General features: G+C 36.2%; 1 protein-coding gene across 6 annotated transcripts in view; it reads right to left on the reverse strand.

Moving 5' to 3' along the window:
• The window catches only part of PCDH7 (protocadherin 7), a 415738-nt gene that overhangs the window by 343678 nt on the left and 49011 nt on the right, over positions 1-23049 (reverse strand). The window contains exon 2 of one of the 6 annotated variants that reach the window (XM_017527321.2): positions 2644-4123. The exons of the other annotated variants lie outside the window; for them this stretch is intronic. Coding sequence (XP_017382810.2) covers positions 4046-4123 — 78 coding nt within the window. The 3' untranslated portion in view covers positions 2644-4045. Of the gene's footprint in view, positions 1-2643; positions 4124-23049 lie in introns of those variants that run through there. 6 annotated transcript variants of the gene reach the window in all.

The raw sequence follows: 23049 nt of genomic DNA on the forward strand, positions 1-23049 counted from the left end.
ACCACAGAATTCCTCTCTGCATCCCTAAATAGTTCCCTATTTATTACTATTGGTAATTCATAAATCAAAGCTCTGAGGCCCCTCTGAGTGTTAAATCTGGCATCAAAGCCCAGTTCCACTTCCTGCTAGTTCTGTAGCTCTGCAGTGACTGAAACTCTGCATCTCATTTTCCTCATCTGCAAGATGGGTATCATGACAATAACAGTATCTGCTTCAGCAGGTTAGTAAGAATATTAAAAGAGCAATTAATATATGACCTCTACAAAGTTGACTCAGTAAGTTTAAAAAATTATCAGAGAAGAAATATTAGAATCAGTTCAAGTAAGCTATATTTACCAAAACAGGGAAGTGAAATAATAGCATTCAATCAAATAACAAGAACTATAACCAAAAGCAAGATTTTGATCCTTAATAGCATATTTTAGATTTTGTTTTATATTTTAGTGAAATTTTTATTCATGTGAGTCCAAATCTAATGATGGATTCTGAACATAACTTTTCAATTGGTGATTCTCATTCACAGCTGCTCCTCTGCTGTAGATAGCCATTTTCCTTGAGCCAAGTTTAGTCTTCCTTTTTTTCCCCCCAAAAATAGAGGCAAGAGGAAAGGGTAGAAGGTTTATTTAGAAATAGGAGCACATAAGAGAGATTTAGTAGGTGTCTCTCATCTAATCTTCTAAGGAAAATAAAGCATTAATGGGAATCTTCTAAGGAAAAATAATCTGCGTGTTTCTCGTCTAATCTTCTAAGGAAAATAAAGCATTAATGGGACAAAATTAAATTTCATAATCTCAGTGAGTTCTATCAATGGCCAGAAATGCTTCAAAATACAAAAATTCAAAGTGACCAGTGCACTAAATAAGGATTCCTGAAGATTATCCATGACACCTTTGGGATTCTGAAAGTGACACTACTTTGCAAGTCAGTATGCTGCAAAGAAGGAAAAAAAAAAACCCTCTCTATATGTTTTCATTTTGCTTCCTACTGGTTCCCTGACCTTTCACAGTTGGAGTAGTAGCAGGAAACTGAAATAAACGCACTATTTTCTGTGTAAGGCACTTTGCAAGTAAACATTAATCGTGAAATTATAAGTCACAAGACTCCTCCGCCTGTTGCTTCTTTTAAAGCAGAGAATTACTATTAGATAAAGGAGCCTACAGCAATAAACATCAGGGGCTAGTGTTTCCTTCTCTTCTGAACTCAATCAGGCTGATCCAAGTCCAGAAATGCCTTTGAAGTGAAAGAGACCTTCATGTGCTGATCAATCCTTGCAGGGGTAAAGAGCAAGAAAAACTGGCTCTTGCACTTTAATATTCTGCCAGGCAATGCGTTCAACTCAATGAAGAACAAAAAGGTTTCCTCTGTTACAAATTGAGTGATTTTGTACTTGGGTATTGCTTGCTTCAATTACCTTAGCAGGGACCTATTGATTCCAGAACACGATAACTTCTACCTCAGTATATATTTCCATTAGGTTAAACTAACGATGAGGCAGCAACAACTGTAAATTCATACTGTCCCTCGGTCTTGTGCTTTGGGTCAGTTTAAGCGGAAACCAGCATGTGATTCTCTTAATACGAATGATCAATATTGTATTAATGTGATGAATATTAAGTATCTGTTTGTAACATTTCTAGGTTACCAAAGCCTTTGAAGATTTAAAATATTCTTAAAAGCAGTAGTGTATTCCAAAACCCCACTGAAAATTCTGAAATACCTGAGAACCTAAAAAATGTGTTCCTCATGTCTGGCTGCTTAGTGGCACAGCAAAATTTGACATCAAGACTTCTAACATGTCCAGAGTGTTTTTCTCCACACACTCTCATAATTATCTCAGTCAAATCTTTTCTCCTTAACTGTCTACCATAAACTCTTTTCTCTCCAATCGTAAAGATGTAGAGAGTGTATTCTAAAAGGCAGCAATATGAACCTATTTTATGTCCCATTATGTTTTAAGAGACTGTTAAAATAGGAAAACAGGCATTTTATAAAGTAGTTTTTTTTAATTATTTTGGTCACAAAAAATATTCAATACAATTATACAGTTTGTTGACTTATAATTAATTATAGTAGCATAAATAAGGACAAAAATCCCTGTAATATTATAGATACGGTACCAACTGCAGTTGATTGCCACATAGAAAGAAGAGGTAAAAATTTTAACTATAAAGTTAATCAGCAAGATAAAAAGAAACGAGTACAAATAGCAGAGAACAACAGTTTCGAAATTATGGCACATGGTGACTACAAAAAATATGTGAATCTGTTTTAAATATTGAATACCTTATTTATGTTAATATATGATTACTTGTTATATAATTTAGGTTGAAGAAAAGTTGGGGGAAGTACATGTAACTTATTGGTAGAATTAAAAAGTTATAGTTAGAACATAGATATCTCCCTATTCTTTTTTTTCTTTTTTTTTTGAGACGGAGTTTCACTCTTGTTACCCAGGCTGGAGTGCAGTAGTCAATCTTGGCTCACCGCAACCTCCGCCTCCTGGTGAAGCAATTCTCCTGCTTCAACCTCCCGAGTAGCTGGGACTACAGGCGCGCACCACCACACTAGGCTAATTTTTTTATTTTTAGTAGAGACGGGGTTTCACCATGTTGACCAGGATGGTCTCGATCTCTTGACCTCGTAATCCACCCGCCTCGGCCTCCCAAAGTGCTGGGATTATAGGTGTGAGCCACCGCACCCAGCCTGATATCTCCCTGTTCTTTTCTACAAGAGCACCCATGATTCACATCCTGCGGCTATGTGAAACAGCCTGAAGGAGGACACAATGAGTGTCCAAATGTCTGCAAACTAATTTCACATGAGCTTACCCTCATTATTTTCAGACATTGTTACCACCTTAATTTAAATGGCTCAATTGCATTCAATATTATATTTAATTGGCAAATTGTTGCAGTCGTCATTCTATTTAAAATTGCTTCCTTTGTGAATAATAATCTTTAATAATGATAACAGAATGGCTTAAGACAGTTTACTCTACCTCTTTACATTCTAGGTAACAAGCCGAAGTGCAAATGTTCATCATTAAATTTTACCTTCCTCCCCTTGTACACACACCACACAAATGCATATACATACACTCACACCCATACAAAAATTAGACTTTATACAATATCTTCAATTGAGAAAGTAACTATAATGCAAAGAGGTACTTCCTGCATGCAATTCATCCTTAATAAGTTAAAAAAGGCCCTCTCTGCATATGTAAATGCATAGGACCACAAATTTAAAAGGCCAGTCTCCTATTGATGTAATGGCCATACATTCCTCGAACACTTATATGGTTAACCCTAAATTCGGTTGGAAACTGTGTAACATGTCTGTGAGCTCTACTGTGATCTACCTGCTGCTTTCACACCATCATAAATTATGTTTCAACAAGTGTAATAATGGCCTAAATTTTATTTCCTCTCACGTTCACTAGATTCTCACTTTCCCTGATTGGCAATAGTATTTCTTCTTAATGCCTTATTAAATAGCACTGAATTGTCTAATTTTCTCGAATTTCAATCCTGAGGTATACATTTCCATTTTCTTTGTTGATCTAGCAGAGGCTCAGGTGATTTCTATATAATGCATCCAATTAGTTCAAGCAAGGCAAATGAAATCACATATATATGAATCTCCACGATTAACTATAAACAGTAACAAGATACATATCTGCACTCTTTGCTTGAGTCCATTCAAATGCAACTGAAGAAAAAGAATTTCCTGTTCTTTTCATACTCCTGAGTATGGCAATATCTGATTCTGTTTCTCCACAGTAATTGATAAGATTGCAAAACCTCTCTCACATCCCTCCTTTATTCCATATTGAGAGCTTGATTTCTGTCACTCGTTTGCAAAGCAGTTTGATTCCTCTTTGCAGAGATCTCATTTTAAAGCCATTGGTTTTTGTTTTCTTCAAAATCAAAGCTTCATTTTAATGAGTTAGTGATCCTGCCCCTTGGGAATCGATTTCTTTTTACACAAGACAAATCCAGGTCTATTAGGATCCAACATATTGAGTTGGAACGTTGCATGTATTTCACTTACGAGCACATACATTCATTTTACACGATTCCTCAATGTGGCCAGAGGGGTTCGTGGTCTGCACTGTATCCACCTATAAAAAATACAAAAATATATGTCTGCTTTACAGGGATGTGAGTAGGGTTTTGCCAGCCTAGTTCCAAAGCTTGGACTGCACATCTTGGCTGATAGTATTCTTTCCTTCTTTAAGATGTATTTGCAATAGCCATAACCTCTCTCAGAAGTCATAGAGACATAACAGTCCTCACTGCAATTAACAACCATAGGGCATCTAAATCAATACAGCTGGCTAATCTCAAGGATGCTGCCTCTGACAAGAGATGTTTGCATGGTATAAGAAACATTGCATTTAGTGTGTTTCAGAGTTCAAGCTTTTCTTTCTTTTTCTTTTTCTTTTCTTTTTTTTTTTTTTTTTTTTTTTTTTTTTTTTTTTTTTTTTTTTTTTTTTTTTTTTTTTTTTNTTTGAGATGGAGTTTCGCTCTTGTTGCCCAGGCTGGAGTGCAACGGCTCAATCTCAGCTCACTGAAACCTCTGCCTCCCAGATTCAAGCAATTTTCCTGCCACGGCCTTCCAAGTAGCTGGGATTACAGGCATGAGCCACCATGCCCAGCTAATTTTGTATTTTTAGAAGATGTGGGGTTTCTCCATGTTGGTCAGGCTGGTCTCGAACTTCTGACCTCAGGTGAACCTCCCGCCTAGGCCTCCCAAAGTGTGGGATTATAGGGTTTGAGCCACCGTGCCCCGCTGAGTTCAAACTTTTCAAGGCTATGAAATGTCAAAACAAGAGGGGCTGGGTGGGTGGGTATCGTGTGCTTCGTTTATATTACAAATACAAATAAGAATGAAATGGTAACTTCGCTGTCACTGCTTTTACAACTTGCACACACATCCCTAAGGCCTCAGAGATGTGAGCTTGATCTGAATGTTCACACCTTCCAAGTAGCTCTCGTCTCTTAATGCAATCATTAGATAGCTCACTTTCTCTATAGAAATCAGGGTAATGCATATGCTACCAAAAAAATGGCCTGCTGATCTCTGGTCAAGGATGAGTTACTCCCCTCTTCAAAGTCATGACAATAAAAGGGCAACGCTTCCCAACTTTGCTTCTAGTTTGAACAAATAAAAGTGATGCTAGAAACTCCTTCAAAATATTTTGGTGCTAATGTCAGTTTTAAATAGTGTTAAATATTTCTCTGAACTTGAGCCTGACCAACAGGCCAATTTTTACTTTCAGTGCCAGAAAGTACACAAAGTGTCATTTTCCAATTTGATGGTGGTGCAATTGATGTGAGTAAAATCTTAGTAAGTCTGAATATCGCCAAAAAATATCACTTTCATGGAGTAAACATGGTATATTTCACTATTCAAAGTACTTATTTTTAAGAGTTAGGATCAGAGAAGAGAAATATGCCACCTAATTTCCAATGTAACAATGCATCAGCACACTAGAGTCAAAGAAGGAAGCTAATGACTTATTTCACTGAATGTTGAACCAACTTATTTGTGAAAGTAAACGATGTAATAAAACAAGTAATGACTAAGTTTAAAATTAATTGTTTAAAGAAGAGAAAATGCATTAAAATGCTCTGACAGTATATTATCAGTGTCATAAATTTAAGCAGCATTAAAATATGTCTTAATTTTAACATTTAAATTTTATCTTCTTCTAGAAATATAAATAATCTGTTTCTCTAGCAGCTTTAAAAATTAATATGTTTTGGGATATTCCAGTTAATTACTTAAAGCACAACACATTTAACCAAGGCATCTATGATAAGAGAATTTTGTGACTTAAATTGTAAGTTTAAGATAGTTCATCTTCTTTTACACAAGCCATATCACTGTACATTTAACTTTAAAATTCCTTATACACAGATGAAAGCTAAGTATTTCAAAGTTTCTGATATTGCGTGTTATTTACTAACCAACTGCAACCACATTAAAGTAATGTACACCAAGACTACATTAGATTTTCCTACTGTGCACTCCTCCTATACATGATGGGTTTCCATAGCAGTTATCAACGATTTAACTATTTTTGTGAAGTTATTAATTTAATTATCACATTCTATACGAGGCTACAATGTGGTCTATGAAGGCAAATGTTCTTTCTGTTTCTTTTCAGTGTCAGCACATGGTTGGTCTGCCCTGAAAATTGGATTGATGAATGAATGCATATTTGAAAATAACCTATTAAGGAAATCCTATTACTTGTGATACCATAGAATCACATATCTAATTTTAATACTTTAAAATCACATGGTTATCTTTGACTTTCTATTGTTTGTCATATTTTAGATTACAGAATACACCTCTTTAAAACTATAGTAAATGCTCTTTATTTTACTGGCATCCCAGTTTGCCCTGTTTTTCCCATCTCTTTCTTAAATTTAGATTAATAATCTAAAATTTCATTAAGCTTCTCCTGTTAATGTTTCTCATATAATAGTAATTTTCTTCTTTTCTTAAGGGAAAAATACTATGTAAAGTTTTCTGCAAGATTTTTAATAAACGAATAAGTAAAACAATTTTTTTAAAAATAGAAAATTATATAGGTGTCAAATGTTTTATATTTTATTTCCAGGAACTGACTTACACTTTTAACTTAAAAGCATCCCCAGGAATCTAATGCATTTATATGGTATATTAATCATACTGCCATGCAGCATACTGAAGTCAACTTATTAAAATGTTATTGAGGAACAGAAAGAAACTCTCGCATTTCATAGGTTAACTACATAGGAGCAGGCTTCTATTTTTGTGGTTTATGCTATGATGTGCTGAACAAATGCTACCATGTATTAACACTCACCTGTCACTAAAGACACAATAAATAGATTTATTTCTTACAATTAAAGATTAATGTTTAGAAATAGAAAGTGCGTATCTCAAATCACTTACTGAATTTATACACAACTACTAAGGAATCACCATACTGAAAACTGTCTTCCGTGAGGGTCAGAGTAGAAATGGATGTTACCAGTATGTGCTGGTTTTGATTTGAATCAGCTAATTAAAATGGCCCTGGAAGCAATTTTCAGATCACAGACACCAAGGAGATAGGCTCCAGTAAATCAGACCAAACCAATCTTTCAGTCAGTTCCAATTCAGCTGAAGTTGTATAGACACAGCCTTTGTCTTCGCCTTTCAACCTTTCTCCTGGATTTGTTCTATCACCCAGGCAACAAGTCTCACACACGCGCACACACACACACACACACACACACACACACACACACTCTAATGGAGATGAAGCCACGTTATTCCTTGAGCACTTTCTACTAAGTTATCTCTGTCTCACTCAGATTATTCCATTTCCCAACACAGAGACTAAATTAAGCAGGGAACTTTACTAAAAAAAATTGGTAAAATTTTAACTCATTTAAAGCTGTATTCTTTTACCTTCTCTAGGCCTCCCTGGACAACAATAGGTAACTAGTGCTAAGGAAGAGGAAACGGAATTATGCAAAAAATCAGAAAAGGACTCATACCTGGGTACAAGACCACAATGGACACTCACAGATGGGAATAAACCTGTCCTTTATGATTCTAAAAATCTTCAAAACCACAAACAGGGAAATATATAGTATAAAAGAAACAGATGTCTATTTTTCTTCTTATTTTTATTAGGTATGCTTCAATACTAAATCATGCACTATGTAATTGGTATATGTTAAGTACGAGTATTGTTGAATGTGTTTGCATATAACTGGCAATATGTAAAATGATTCTATGAATATTCATTATCTTTTTCCTTGTCTAATGTTCAAACCGGGGAAAAATAAAAGGTATACTATAAAACCCAGAGGGCGGCCCATAACCCAGAAAACCAAATTGATGTTAGTTTCCACTGTCTACAAACAGGAAGTTGGCATTAATTTTTAGAACATAAATGTATAATAGACGAGAGCCGGACGTGATGGCTCATGCCTGTAATCCAAGCACTCTGGAGGCCAAGGTGGGTGGATCACCTGAGGTTGGGAGTTCAAGATCAGCCTGACCAAAATGGTGAAACCCGCCTTTAAAAAAAAAAAATGTATAATAGAGGAACTGAACCATTGGTTAAGAATGACCAATGTTATTATTAACATTGAAAATCTTATCCAGTTTTTTTTTAATACTAGAAAATCATTCGAAGTGAAAAACAGGACATATGGTGCATACGGGATTTAGGAAAGTAAAGGACTATGAGAAGGGCAATTCTGGGTGGTATTTTGGTATTTTACTTTCTTCTGAATTATACAAATAATGTATCAAAAACCATAAATAAGAATTGTTAATTACTGTCTAACTTGTATAGATGTTGATAGGGCTCAAGGAACACCACCCCAAAATATGGTACCTTGGCATTTGAGAAAACAGCAGGCGTAGGAAAGCCCACTCTCACCTTCCCCTTGCCCTTCTCCCTTGAAGCAGGTCATCAGATCCTCATTTGAGAGGTACCCTCCCACATACCCAGAGGAAAGGAACATCCTTATCTCTGAAGACACAGTGCCACATAGAAGAATCTGAACAAATAGGCCTTGCTAAATTCCCTCTAGTTTATAGTCATTAAATCACACCTCCTTTGTCCATTCATACTTTTCTACAACTACCCATCTCTTCATCAAACCCAAGCAAAAAAATATATGTTTACGGCCAGACGCGACGGCTCATGCCTGTAATCCATGCACTTGGGAGGCCGAGGTGGGCAGGTCACAAGGTCAAGAGTTCAAGACCAGCCTGACAAATGTGGTCAAACCCCATTTCTACTAAAAATACAAAAATTAGCTGGACGTAGGGGCACGCACCTGTAATCCCGGATACTCAGGAGGCTAAGGCAAGAGAATCCCTTGAACCTGGGAGGCGGAGGTTGCAGTAAGCTGAGATCTCGCCACTGCACTCCAGCCTGTGTGACAGAGCAAGACCCCATCTCATAATATGCATATATTTTAATATATAAATTTGCATGCTTTGCTGTTATTATCAGCTGAGGTGGGGAGTTCAAGGCCAGCCTGACCCAACATGGAGAAACCCCATCTCTACTAAAAAATATAAAATTAGCTGGGTGTGGTAGTGCATGCTTGTAATCCCAGCTACTCAGGAGGCTGAGGCAGGAGAATCACTTGAACTGAGGAGGTGGAGAAATAAGTAAACATATATGTGTATGTTTAGCAATGGCTAAAGAAGAGAAATCTTTCTCTCCTACAATGTTTATTACAAGATTGCATTTAACTATCTAATTTAACCTCATAAAGTCCTTGTAAAGTAGAAATAATAGTTTTGCTCATTTTATACTTGGAACAGAAGCTCCGAGAGTATTTAATCTTCTTATATAAAATCACACAGGTAAGTGGTAGAACTAGTGCTCAAATCAAATAGGTTCCCCTTACACTATGTTTCCTCACGTTTATTTTTTTAAATCCAAGTTAAAATCTTTTAAAAATAACAGTTATCATTGCAGATATCTCCATTTTTGTCATGGTTTAAGAAAAAATAACCAAACTTATACAAATTTCCTAAACTAACATAAATGAAAGTGTTAAGAAGCTAGGTTCTAGAAATTTCAGTATATATCATACTCTATCATAAGTATTTAAATTCACAAACATATAAAGATTCTATTATTATTTAAATAGATGCATACATAAGAGGCAACTTCTACATACCTGAAAGTTGTCTAAATTGCAACAAGAAAAAGAACAAATTAAAAGATTCGTTTTATCCAAAGAAAGGGAAATCTATACCCATTTACATGTGTATAGTATACACACACACACAAAGGCCATTAGCACCGTTCGAACTATACTCTTAAAAAGAAGTATTTCAGACTGCGAGTCAACCACCGATTAGCTACGTAAGAAAAGGAGACAGAAAATATCTTATGAATTCCTCATCATAGGTACTGGGCCCTGACTTCAGAGTATAAATGATTTGGAAACTAATCAAAGAATGCCTTGGGTTGGATAGCCAAGCAATCAATGTTTACTGACTGACTGTTAAAAGCATGGAATCTCAGCACTCACTAGAAAGAATACCATAGGTTATGGTATTCTTAAGAATACCATAGTTCAGTCCTGTAAGAGGCATGAAAGAAATACAAAGCACCATGAAGCACAGTCCTAGGTCTGAGGAAACTCATTTATCTTTTAAAATGGTAAGACTGTTTCCCACAATTTTACTTTCTTGGCTCTTACCAAGGCTACAATCTGCTTATATGTACAAAGTTGACAGGAAGATACAAGGTGAGGTCAGAACACAGTGAGAGGATTTAGTTTCCCTGCTGAAACCAGAGATTTCCTTAATTCCACTCAACTCTGTCATGAGCTGTTTTGCCTATTTTCTCTGCTTAGCTTAAGCCTACATATAATAGGGTCGAGTGTGATAAGAAAAAACAAACAAACAAACAAACAAACGTAACAAAACTGTCCTGAACATCCTCAATTAGATGTACACACACAAATTAATTCAATAACTATCAAAAGACAGAGTACTCCACTAAAACAACTATTTGTCAAGAAAACGCTAATGTAATTAAGTATTTAAAGACTGGTGCTCTAAGAGCCTATTCTTCAATGTTAAATCATGTTTCTCTCGGTCCATATTTTATAAAAACAACTATTTTATTTGTTTCTTTGTTTCCTTTTTTTTTTTTTTTTTTTTTTTTTTTAAAGACGGAGTCTTGCTCTGTCACCCAGGCTGGAGTGCAGTGGTGAGATCTTGGCTCACTGCAACTTCTGACTCCTGGATTGAAGTGATTCTCTGCCTCGGCCTCCAGGGTAGCGAGGTTTACAGGGATGTGCCACCATGCCCAGCTAATTTTTGTATCTTTAGTAGAGATGGGGTTTTGCCATGTTGGCCAGGCTTGTCTCGAACTCCTGACCTCAGGTGATCTGCCCACCTCCACCTCCCAAAGCGCTAGGATTACAGGTGTGAGCCACAGCACCTGGCCAGAGAAACAATTATTTTAAAGAAACACCCTTTCTAAATCAGGGAAGGACAGAGATTACTAGAATAGACCATACCACTATGCACTACGTAAGTAAAACATTAAAATGGATCCCAGTTTTAAAGTTTTAATTACATTTGGCCGAAGTTAAAAGTTAATAATGCATTTCCACTCTGAAGGCTCATAATACAAATGTAAAATGGCTGGGTGCAGTGGCTCACACCTGTAATCCCAGCACTTTGGCTGAGGTGGGCAGATCACCTGAGGTCAGAAGTCAAGACCAGCGTGACCAACATGGAAAAACTCTGTCTCTACTAAAAAATACAAAATTAGTGGGACATGATGGCACATGCCTGTAATCCCAGCTACTTGAGAGACTAAGGCAGGAGAACCACTTGGACCCAGGAGGTGGAGGTTGCAGTGAGCTGAGATCACGCCATTGCACTCCGGCCTGGGCAACAAGAGTGAAACTCCATCTCAAAAAAAAGAAAGAAAAAGTAAAATGATACAAACATAAACTATCATCATTACTTTCTTCATGCCATAATACTGGCCACTTTGGAAACCAAAAGCAGTATAGGCTAGTATTCACGTGCCAAAGCTGCCTGAGAGGAACAGGGACTAGATGCTAATGAGAAGATGAAGTGAATAGCAGGTTTGGCTGTCCTTAAATGACATTGAAATTGCAATCATGTGCCTGAAAAATTGAGAGCTACTTGGGGAGCCTTGAACACCCACAGAGTAGAGTAGAAAGCACAAAGTATTTCCAGGCGATGGATAAACTCACTAACAGTTTGATCTGCTAACAAGCAAATTAAGTAAATGTCCAAGGAATTACTTGAGACTTGAATTTGTACATGTGAAATAGGACAAAATTAGAATTTCCAAAGTTTCCTGTTTATAAAAAATATGTTAAAAATCTAAGAAGTGGCACAGTGATTATATATATATCCCTTTGGTTAATAACAGATGAATTTATAAGTTGAATATCATGCTCTTTTAATATGATTTGTGGTTTACCAGCTTCAAAAGTCTATGCTTTCTGACCATTAGAAAGTTCTAGAAATGTTTTCAGAAATACTTTTTGTAAACAACAAGACATTGATTTAAGGATTCATATGAACATATTTAAATATTGATTTTAGTACACAGAAAGACATCACATTACTATCTAATGTAGAAATATAATTTCAGAAATAAGAAGGCCAGGGGCCAGGCCCGGTGGCTCATGCCTGTAATCCCAGCACTTTGGGAGGTGGAGGCAAACAGATTGTCTGAGTACAGGAGTTCAAGACCAGCCTGGGCAACATGACAAAACCCCATCTCTGCTAAAAATAAGCAAAAAAAAAAAAAAAAAAAAAAAAAAAAAAAAAAGAGCCGGGCGTGGTGGTGAGCACCTGTAATAATCCCAGCTACTCAGGAGGCTGAGGCAGGAGAATCACTTCAACCAGGAGGTAGAGGTTGCAGTGAGCAGAGATTGTACCACTGTACTCCAGCCTGGGCAACAGAGGGAGACTCCGTCGCCAGAAACAAATAAACAAACAAAGAAGGAGGCCATTTGGAATCATTCTCTACTAGATTCAGTTTACTAGTGATAATGCTGAAGTCCAGAGAGGTGACAGACATGCTCAATATAACATTACAGACCCCAGAAAAAAACTCAGATATATTCATTTTCAATTAAGTTCTTTATTTCTACTTAAATTATAAGAATTATATCACAAATACATTGAAGATTTGGGGATGAGATTATTTAAATGAAGACTAAGTATCTCTAATTCCAGTATAAGTCAGTTGTGAAATGCAGGAAAGATAAATAAGTTACATCAGCATCCTTTTAACTGATAGCAAATTTTGCATTATTGTCAGTTGGTTCATAAGAAAGAATAAATGGCACTGCAAAAATCTCAGCAAAATGTGTTAAATATCAAAACAATATTCTTTGTAGTAAAGTTTCCGTGTGATATGAGAGGAACTTGCAGAATCTCCTTTTATTTTGGAAGAGTTTGAAAAAATCATAAAAAATAAAAGTTACTTTAAGTCAAGCTTTGTCAGTTTCATTTTAAATTTTGGTGGGATGGTTCCAATCAATATAACATATAATTTTAATATGCATATCGTATGAAAAGCACTGAAAATCTTACACTTTAAAATAGGTCATAAGTCTTAAAATGCTTAATTACAAGGCAATATGGTGTTTCTCAACAGAAAAAAAATATTATTTGCTTTTACTTTGCTCTTTTGTCTTATAAGTGCGGTGTGATGTATTAGTTTAATTAAAGTCTACCAAATTATAATAATGATTTTATGTGCTGCAAATAATTGGCTTTTTGTTCTCTGCTCACTTTTTGTTAATGGAAGCAGATTTTTTTTTTTTTAATAATACTTAGTATAAGATACCAGAACACTACAGGGAAGAAAGGCAAATGAGGTGGCTAATGAAGTGATCTTTGGCATTTTGGACTGGAAATAAAATGAAACCTGCACAAATGCAATGAAAAAGTCAATGTTTCCAAAGGGTTAAAAGGATAGATCATATTATGGCTGACAGCAAAACTATACAAGAATCCTACCATATATTAAAAATGACAATTCTATTAATATGAAAAGCTGATGGCCCCTAAAATTAAGTAAAACGTGCAAGCAGATAAGATTTTTTAAATGTATACTAGAATGAATCAATTGTTTTACATGAAAGATTTAAGCTGTAATTCAGATGAGAGTTACACTACCAGGTACCTCTATAATAATAGGCAAATATAGCACACAAGTGAACAGAGAATTAATCAATGTAACAAACTAAATGAAAGTTGTTTCAGAAAGTAACAGTACTAACATAATCACTCTCACTAACGATAAATGAGAACAAATTTTAATTAAAATATAAAAGTATTTACATGACACTGGTATTTCTAACAGTAATATAATAAAAACTGAGAATGACCTCTGAACCTGAAATCAGCCCACTGATTATGGAATCTGAAAGTCAGAAATTAAGAGTGACTCCCATGTAGAGTTATTCTAAAGCACTTTACAAAATATTCATAGAACAGAAATGATAATCAGCAATGCTTTTTGTTAAAAATAAAATTATGTGATAACCACTCATTTACTACTGTCTTAAAAGAAGCATAAATCTATATATTACAGGATTCCTGAAATGTTTGAGCTTCTAATTCATCCTGTGATTTACTTTTTAAAAAATTTCTGCTGCTATTCTTGGCGTCAAAATATTTTAAGAGTTTCAATTAGTGACACTAACATTCTACTGAGAGTTTATGAGAATTTATGAGGCCTCAGGTTGATGCACAAGGTCACTAGGAAGTAAATACTTTCCAGTAACCACATTTAACAAAGAAGGAACTCAGGAACTGAGAAATTAACTTGTCCCAAATCACAGATCTAAGGAAAAAAAAAAAAAAAAAAAAAAAAAAAAAAAAAAAAAAAAAAAAAACAGCCCAGCAGTATTGGAATTTTAAGCACAGGAAGTCTCACCCTAGACTTTGTTCTCTTAAATAAACTGCGCTCTGCTGCCTCTCCAATTAGCTATTACACTGTTCTTAAAAGCAAGTTTTGTCAAACTTGCTATAGCTTTTCAAATGTACCTCAACAACATTTTTCAGTTAGGGAATATTATTGGGATTTTTGATATATCCATAAAAAATAGTATCTAACCTTATGTTCTTAATTGAAACTCTCTCTCCTACTTACACACACACACACACACCCCACACCATGTATCAAAATAATAATCATATTTCCGAAGAACAACCAAAATGTGCACCTAATGATATACTCAAATGGTGTTAAGCCTGTAGGTTTTCCTCATTTCTTAAAGGCACGACTTTGTTCTTGTGAAATCTTATAACCTCAAAATGTGCCAAACTAAAAATTAAGCCAAGGAAATGATAGTCTTCCCAACTCATGATACATTTTTTCTATAATTCTCTCATCGGTTGTCTCTGAAAAAACCCTCTCAGGAAGGAGTATTCCTCAGTGAGTGCCCATGCATATTTTGAGCAGATATACTTGATTTACTTCATTTGTTTCAAGCCAAACAGTGAAAGCGAATCTTTGACAAAACTGTCATCTTTAAAACACGGTGATATTTCATTTTCCCCTTCTGCACTATTTAGATTGCTTCAAACTGAAATGCTTCCAGCAGCTTCTATGTCCAATTTTTCAAAGCTGTCACTTCCTAGCAAATCTGCTTAAGCAAAATACTTATGTTTTTAGAAAACAGAACAAACATACATTATAGAATACATTCCATTCTTCTTTGCAGATCAGAGTCTCATTCAAGAATGGGAACTTGGAAGAACATGTGGAAATAACTTAGAAGATGACTATGATGGATTGGTTTAAGTCAGTGAATCTGGTACACCTCTGATTAGTTTCCAAAGATACACTTGGACTTAGTTCAATATAGTTTTTCACACAATAGTCATATCAAAATGTTATTTTCAATGCATTCACCAAAGTTCATAAAATTTAAAAGAACACATCCAGAGGCAAATGGGACAATGAAAGACGACCACAGTTACTCTTCCTTAGTTCATGTCTATAGCAACTGTTATAATGTACTCGGCATCATGCTATGTCTCAGAGGGAAATGAAAAATGGCCAAGCATTACACTTGTAGACCTCTGGCCTTTCTGATATGTGGGCATCATAACTCATTAAAAAAAATTTTTTTTGAGATGGAGTCTTGCTGTGTCGCCCAGGCTGGAGTGCAGTGGGGTGATCTCGGCTCACTGCAACCTCCGCCTCCTGGATTCATGTGATTCACTTGCCTCAGGCTCCCAAGTAGCTGAGATTATAGGTGCACACCACCACACCTGGCTAATTTTTGTATTTTTAGTAAAGATGGGGTTTCTACCATGTTGGTCTCGAACTCCTGATCTCGGAATCCGCCCCTTTCCCCTCCCAAAGTGCTAGGATTATAGGCGTGACCCACTACGCCCGGCCAATAACTCATATTTTATAACAGCTGAATGAGAGAAAACATAACAGAAGCAAAATTCGAAATAATGATTACAAGAATCAACTGAATAAAAGAAAACAAAACTTGTCATACCTAAGCAACTTCCAAATGTAGGAATAAATATGTTTTGAGAAAGGTTCAGTAATGTTGTCTTGAAATATTACTCAATATCCTTAGCATAGAGTATACTTTCTGAATACACACACACACACACACACACACACACACACACACACTCCAAGTTGTATATATTTAGATATACAGTATTTATCATAGGTGGAACTTATTCCCCACTATGCATGATTAAATAATGCTGGCTGAAAGTAATCTTTTCAAAATTATGTATTAAAAATTACCTAAGACTTACAATTCCTTCCATTACTTTAAAAACCCAGTCATGTCTCAGCAAAAGCCAAGACTGCTTATGGTGTACAATCTGAAACCAATTCTCTCTCGGCACGTTAACACTAGATCTGTCACCCTTTAACACCACAAAATCAATATCCTGGAATGTCATGATTCTCTGATGGCCCACAAAGTCAAGGCATGATCAATTTCAACTTCCTTACTAGACAGAAATAGACTTAGATAAATAAAAGATTTCATTCAAGTTAAATTCAATAAAACAAAAGAATAAAGGTAGAATGAGTCAAAGTTAGAATTCAGTCCAATAAATTTACACTTAAGGCTAAATCAATTTTTTAAGCCAACAAAATTGCACACCTACTCAAAAGGTACGTATTATAACTTTCAAAAAGCATACAAATTACTCCAATCCACAGCTTAAGAAATACTATCAATTAGGTATGTCTGTTTCCTTCATTACATTTGGTAATAAACAGGATGGCATCTGAGTATATACTATGTATTCCTAGAACATAAGAGCAAAATTTTATATTTCTTGTCATAAACTGTATATTCAATATGTAGAACAGTCCCTGATGCAGAGTAAGCCCTAAATAAATATCTGATTACTCTATAAAAAGTACTGAATACATTAAGCATATCTGGTACATAAACTCTGTGAGGGCAAAGGCTCACTCCTTCTTGATCACCGCAATACCCCTGGTTTCTGTATTGCCTAGTACATTAGTAGCACTCAATAAACATCTGCTGATTTGAATAAACAGATGATTCTGTGGAATTTGACAGATTTCAAGACTTTTTCTGTAATAAACACTTGATACACCAGCGGTTTTGTTTTGCTTCTAAATTTTGACAAACATAAACACAAAGACTTATTAGTTAGCAATGCTTTAAAAAGCCAGGCCTAACAGGAGGCATGGAGTGTGGTTTTGGTTCACTAACTTGCTGTGTAACTTTGCCTCTCCACGTCTCTCCAGTTTCATCTACAAAATGGAAAGGAAGGGTACAGAGAGAATGAGATGGTTCTCAAGTATCCTCTTGGGAATATGTAGGTATACACCCTCTTGGTTATGTGTAGAGACAGGGATTCAGAAGAAATCAATGAAAGGGACTCTACAGGTCAGATAAAAGTGGGAAAGGAATCCTATTAAGAGAGTTAAAAGAAATAAAATCACTAAACTGAGCAAAGAAAATGCTGAAAAAGCTAAGTGAAGCAAACCAGCATGGGACAACTTAGAAGCATGTGGTACCAAGACCTCAGTTCCTACTTCCAGTCCCACTAAGGGGGGAGTATGGGATGGCCCATTACTTTGTCTTTCAACGTCATAAAAATTAAGAAGAAAAATATTGACACTCCCATCCAGCTTGCCCCTAGGGGAAGCTGTGTGACATAATTCTGACCAATAAGATATGCAGAAAAGTCTTTGGGAAGGAAATCCCTCACAGAATAGAAAGAAAATGGCATGAAGGGAAGTTTTCCCTTGTCTTTCTCCCCACCTGAAATGGACTTAGTGGCTAGAGAGATGGGAACTCTCTGGAGAATATGGGAAAGAAAATAATATATTCAGGATGGTGGGTAGGAGGAAAGCAGCACTATGATTCTTCAGTGCAAGTTGCTCATGACTTCTAGAGTCTTGTGTAAGGAAAACATAAACCCCTCATTCCGTTATGGTTAATCTGTTACTTGCAGCTGAGTGCATTCCTAAGCAATACAGTGCCAAAAAAAGAAAAACAGATAAAAGAATTAGCCAAAATAAGAGAAGAGAAGAAAAACACAATGTATGATTATGAGGGATCCATGATGGTACTAACAGACACTAAGTACTGGGCTGTACATGTTTTCATCTGCTACCATGTTTCACATACTTTTATACTGCTGACACCTTGCAGAAAGGAGACTGCGTTCAAGAGTAAAAACTCTGAACTAGGAATCAGAAGACATGGGTTTCACTTCTGGCTCTTCCACTTAAAAACACACTCAACTTTCAGCAAGAATTTCTTCAATATTAAATAGAAAGTAGGCCGGGAGTGGTGGCTCACCACTGTAATCCCAACACTTTGGGAGGCCAGCTGGGTGGACTGCTTGAGATCAGGAGTTTCAGACCAGACTGGCCAATATGGTGAAACTCCATTTCTATAAAAATACAAAAATTAGCTGGGTGCGGTGGCACACACCTCTAGTCCCGGCTACTTGGGAGGTTGAGGCTTGAGAACCCCTTAAACCTGGGAGGCAGAGGTTGCAGGGAGCTGAGATTGTACTGCTGCACTCAAGCCTGGGCAACAGAGTGAGACTTTGTCTTAAAAAAAAAAAAAGGATTAAATAAACAAATAAATAATTAATTAATTAGAAAGTATAGCATTTATTTGATAAAGGAGTTGTTAACAATATAATGCACGTAAAAACACTTTAAAAAATTTACAACCCTTACTGATAGCTGTGGATGTGGGATGATGTAAGTACAATACTGAGCACAATTTTGGGCACACAGTGAGTGCTTACTTATCATGACCACTGTTAATATACAAAGATACCTGCCCACAGTTCCTTGAGAAAATCCCTGCCTTTGCTAGACACTGAGTCCTTCGGAGGGCACATTCCTGCCTCATAGCTCTTCCCTCCTAGGCATAGTAGATGGAATGAAGAATTAACTTTTAATCCAAGCACAGCCAGAGTCTCTCTCCCTGGCATTGGAAATACTCACTCAAATACAGTAGCCATTTTGTAGGCAAACAGGCATATAACAGGCAAATTCAGGAACTATGAAGTTATCAGCCATGGTTTACCTCTAGAGAAGAAAAAGATAATAGAAGGAAGAAGAAGGGAGAGAGAATAAACATGATGGTCTTGAATTTCCAATCCATTTCTGAAGACCGGGTCCCAAGTATTACCGACTGTAGCATAATATATCTTTCGCTAATTTCTCTTATGGGAAACCGAAGTGTTAAAACTAAATATATTCATTTTAGTGTTGGCATTGAAACATATTATCAAGTTGTTTATACAAAATCTGAACCTATGACAGTGTATAAGAAAAGGTGACCCATTGCTGAGCACAGTGGCTCAGGCCTGTAATCCCAGCACTTTAGGAGGCCGAGGCAGCCGATCACCTGAGGTCAGGAGTTTGAGACCCTCCTGGCCAACACGGTGAAACCCCATCTCTACTAAAAACGGGCACCTGTGATCACAGCCACTCGGGAGGCTGAGGGATGAGAATCGCTTGAACCCTGGAGGCAGAGGTTGTAAGAAGCTGAGATCACACCAATGCACTCCAGCCTGGGTGACAGAGCAAAGCTCCATCTCAAAAACAAAAAGAAAAGGCTATCCATATTCCCTTCTGTTTCTATCCTTTTCTGTTACCTCTATGATTTTATGATAAAATTTCCTAAAGCATTTTATGAAATAAAAAGGTATTTACAATTAATAACAGAGGATAATTTTCTATTTATTTACTATTCTCCGTGTCTGCAATCATTAAAGAAAATATTAGATTAGTTAAAATCTTAAAGTTACAAAATATTTCCTGGAATGTTTAATCGAAGAGTCTCCTTGCAAAACAAAATAAGTGAAAATCACATTAATGTATAAAACTGTGTACTTTTCTCTTCTGTGAGCAGCAAAGAGCCCCAGGAAGAAAATAGATTTTAGGTGCCAAGGAAATAGAACTGACCAACTTCTAACTGCCCCCGCCCCCCATGAATGTCTACTGAATGCGAAGATCCTCTGACCGTGTGATGGTACCCAGATCCTAGAATCAAATTATGGCTTTTCTGAAGGTGGGCACGGCCAAATTGCTGAATGCTTTTGGATAGAGTCCCAGATCCAGGGCCTTATGTTTATAGTCTTGTTTTGTTTGGTTGACAATGAAGTACAACTTCTGAGTTTCCCTATAATCCTAACTTAACAACAGTCATTTGTCAGATCTAGAACTGGTTTAAATATGGCTCTTTTTCTGTAGCTAGAGCAAAATTATGAATTTGTTCAAATCAGAAACACAAGTTAAAAATAAGAAACGTGAAGGAATATTTCCATCTGGTGACAATAACTAGATCAAATAACACGTACCTCCTATTTACAATACTCAGGTAACTTACTTTGTCAAGGAAATGTTAGCTCCCAATGGAAATAAGTTTAAGATGTGACCTTCCCTGAACTGAGAAGACCTAATCCAGTGTTCACACTTTAAATTGTCACTGCTGAGATCTAAACTGTCTGCTCTCTTGTGGTGTTCTGTGGTAGGAAAAAAAAAATAGTTGTAGAAAGTAAGCTTATATCTTGCATAATTTCTTTCACAATAAATCATCTAGTGTATATGATTGTTTTTCTAAAAAGACAAATGAAAGTCTTGTTTTCTACTTCAAAATGAGGTTCTTGTGTAACTTCAGCTATAACAAATGGAATATGGTGAAAATTATTAATGACCCTTTTGTTCAATTTTCCAGTTTTTTAATGGGAAAGCTGCATTTCATTCCTATATATTTAATAGGAATTTTGGCACGCTTCCAGCTTATAATCATCTAGAAGCACATATTATAACTTTAATTATAACTTCTAAGCTAGAAGAGTAGTTAGCATGATGTAATCATTCAATTACTGTTACTCAATGAATGATTCTATAAAGGCACAAGAGTACAAGTTATCACCCACTGAGCACGCGATTCCCACCTGAGTTTCATGTTTCTCTTTCCATTTACTTGACCCCAAACAGTTTCCATAACAAACACATTGAGTAATAGAGCCAAGACACTCAAGCTATTTCTTATTGTTTAGAAGCAGGAAGTCATAAACCATTACAAACCACATTCCCATAACTAAGGAAATCTGCCAAAATACATGAAAGTGATAATTATTTATTTCTTGGAGGAAAAGAAAACCTGATGGACTATTTCAAGTGAGGACAACTGGAACTGGGTGCATTAGCAGCACCGGTGGAATCTACTTTTAGAACAGATATTACTTGTTTGAAAACAGAGCATGAAATGATGTTAATTGGCAAGTGGAGGAAGCTGTTCATGGCCCTCTAATCAGAGTGTGGTGTACTTGAATCATCCGCCCTTTCATTTTTCAACTCAGGATACCCACCGAGCCCGTTCCAGTGGCCATTATGCGTACACCACTCTTAATAAGCTCAATGGGTGTTTTGCAAGTACAAAGCCTGCGGGATTGGTCACTTCAGGCTAAATTTTAGCTGCATAATCAAGAATATAGCTGAAAACACCAATTAATGGTGCAAAGCACAAATGATCAATCTTTAGCTATACAAAAACCATCTATGGACTAAAAATATCACCTCTGAAATCTATCCCTGACTTTGCAGGATATTAACAATAAAGCTATCTGAATAAATTCCTGCTGAAAAGTAAGAGCTGATGAACAGAGTAAACTCTTAAGAGAATTACATAGATAAACGTAAGGTGAAAAAAAGTCCTTATATACACAAGTAATCTCATTTTCTGTTATTTACACCATAAAGCAAACAAAACTCACAACAGGGTGGATCTTAATGCATTAAGATCCTCAAAATAGTATAAACAATATATAAATGGATGCTAACATGCATGATAGAGAGTGTATCTTAAAACAGCAACACCTGAAAGTTAAGAATTAAGTATTAACAACAAGCATAATTAAAGGGAAGATACATGCATGGAGGAATTTCATTTTGAGTCTCCACCTGGGAAGGCAAACCTTAAAGCCAAACTGAGGCTTATCAGATAAATATATGCATGCCAGGCAAGCAGTGAGAAAAGCTAGGGAAGAATACCAACACAGATGGGAACGAGATAGCTGACTTGCAGGAAACCATGCGGAGTGACAGCTCTGCAGTGTCTCCACACCTGATCTGGCAGCAGGGCCTAAGGGGGCTGCGGTGCAGCCAAGTCAGCAGGAGCCGGAGGCAGATGTGGCTCTGCACTGGCTGCGTGCAGGAAGTCCTGGTGCCTACAATCCTGCAACTCTGCAAGTGGTTTCTCAAAATCATAAAAACTCACGACTCAACTCATCTATACTTGACTAGATCCAAACTATACTTCTACGTTGGAGAAACTTATCAGAAAGGAAATGTCTGCCAATAATTGCTAGGAAAACATTTCTTTGACCCTGGTCCATGTTCCTCACTAGAGTCAATTATTTTAAATAGCATATGGAAACGGAAACACAATCATCACTAATCTATATTAGATTGATTCAGCTGTAAAAAATTATACCATTTTAAAGCCACCTGAAACTATCATTTCCTAAACTTGACTTCATTCTCAATAACCACATGTAAGAAATTTAGCTTAAAATTATGCTTTATTTCAAATTGTTTTTCACCACAAATAGCAACATCTGTTGGTCCTTACTTTTTGTGTAGCTTAACACGATTCTCTCTAAGGAAGGTTTCCAGCTGATTTTAAAGATATGTAGGATCGCAAGATAATAATTGAAATTTAAAAATCAAGTCATGGATATGAAAGAAAATGACATGGACACTGGCATCTGGCTAAATAAGTTCACTGGTGATATAAACAGCAAGATAGTGTTTTTAAAGTAATCATCTGTTACTTGAAAATCTCTGCTCTAAAACTTTCACACAGTTAGAATATTTATTAAGTCCAATTTCCTGCTTTAGTAGGACTGAATTACAGGGAGCTAATCTCAGATTCAGGCCAACTGAGGTCTTCCTGTTCATATCTCCTTTGCAAACTGAGCTTACTAGGGAAGCTGAAAAGGAACCAAATG

Source organism: Cebus imitator, unplaced genomic scaffold (genome assembly GCF_001604975.1).
Source record: "Cebus imitator isolate Cc_AM_T3 unplaced genomic scaffold, Cebus_imitator-1.0 Scaffold47, whole genome shotgun sequence".
Taxonomy (NCBI): Eukaryota; Metazoa; Chordata; class Mammalia; order Primates; family Cebidae; genus Cebus; species Cebus imitator.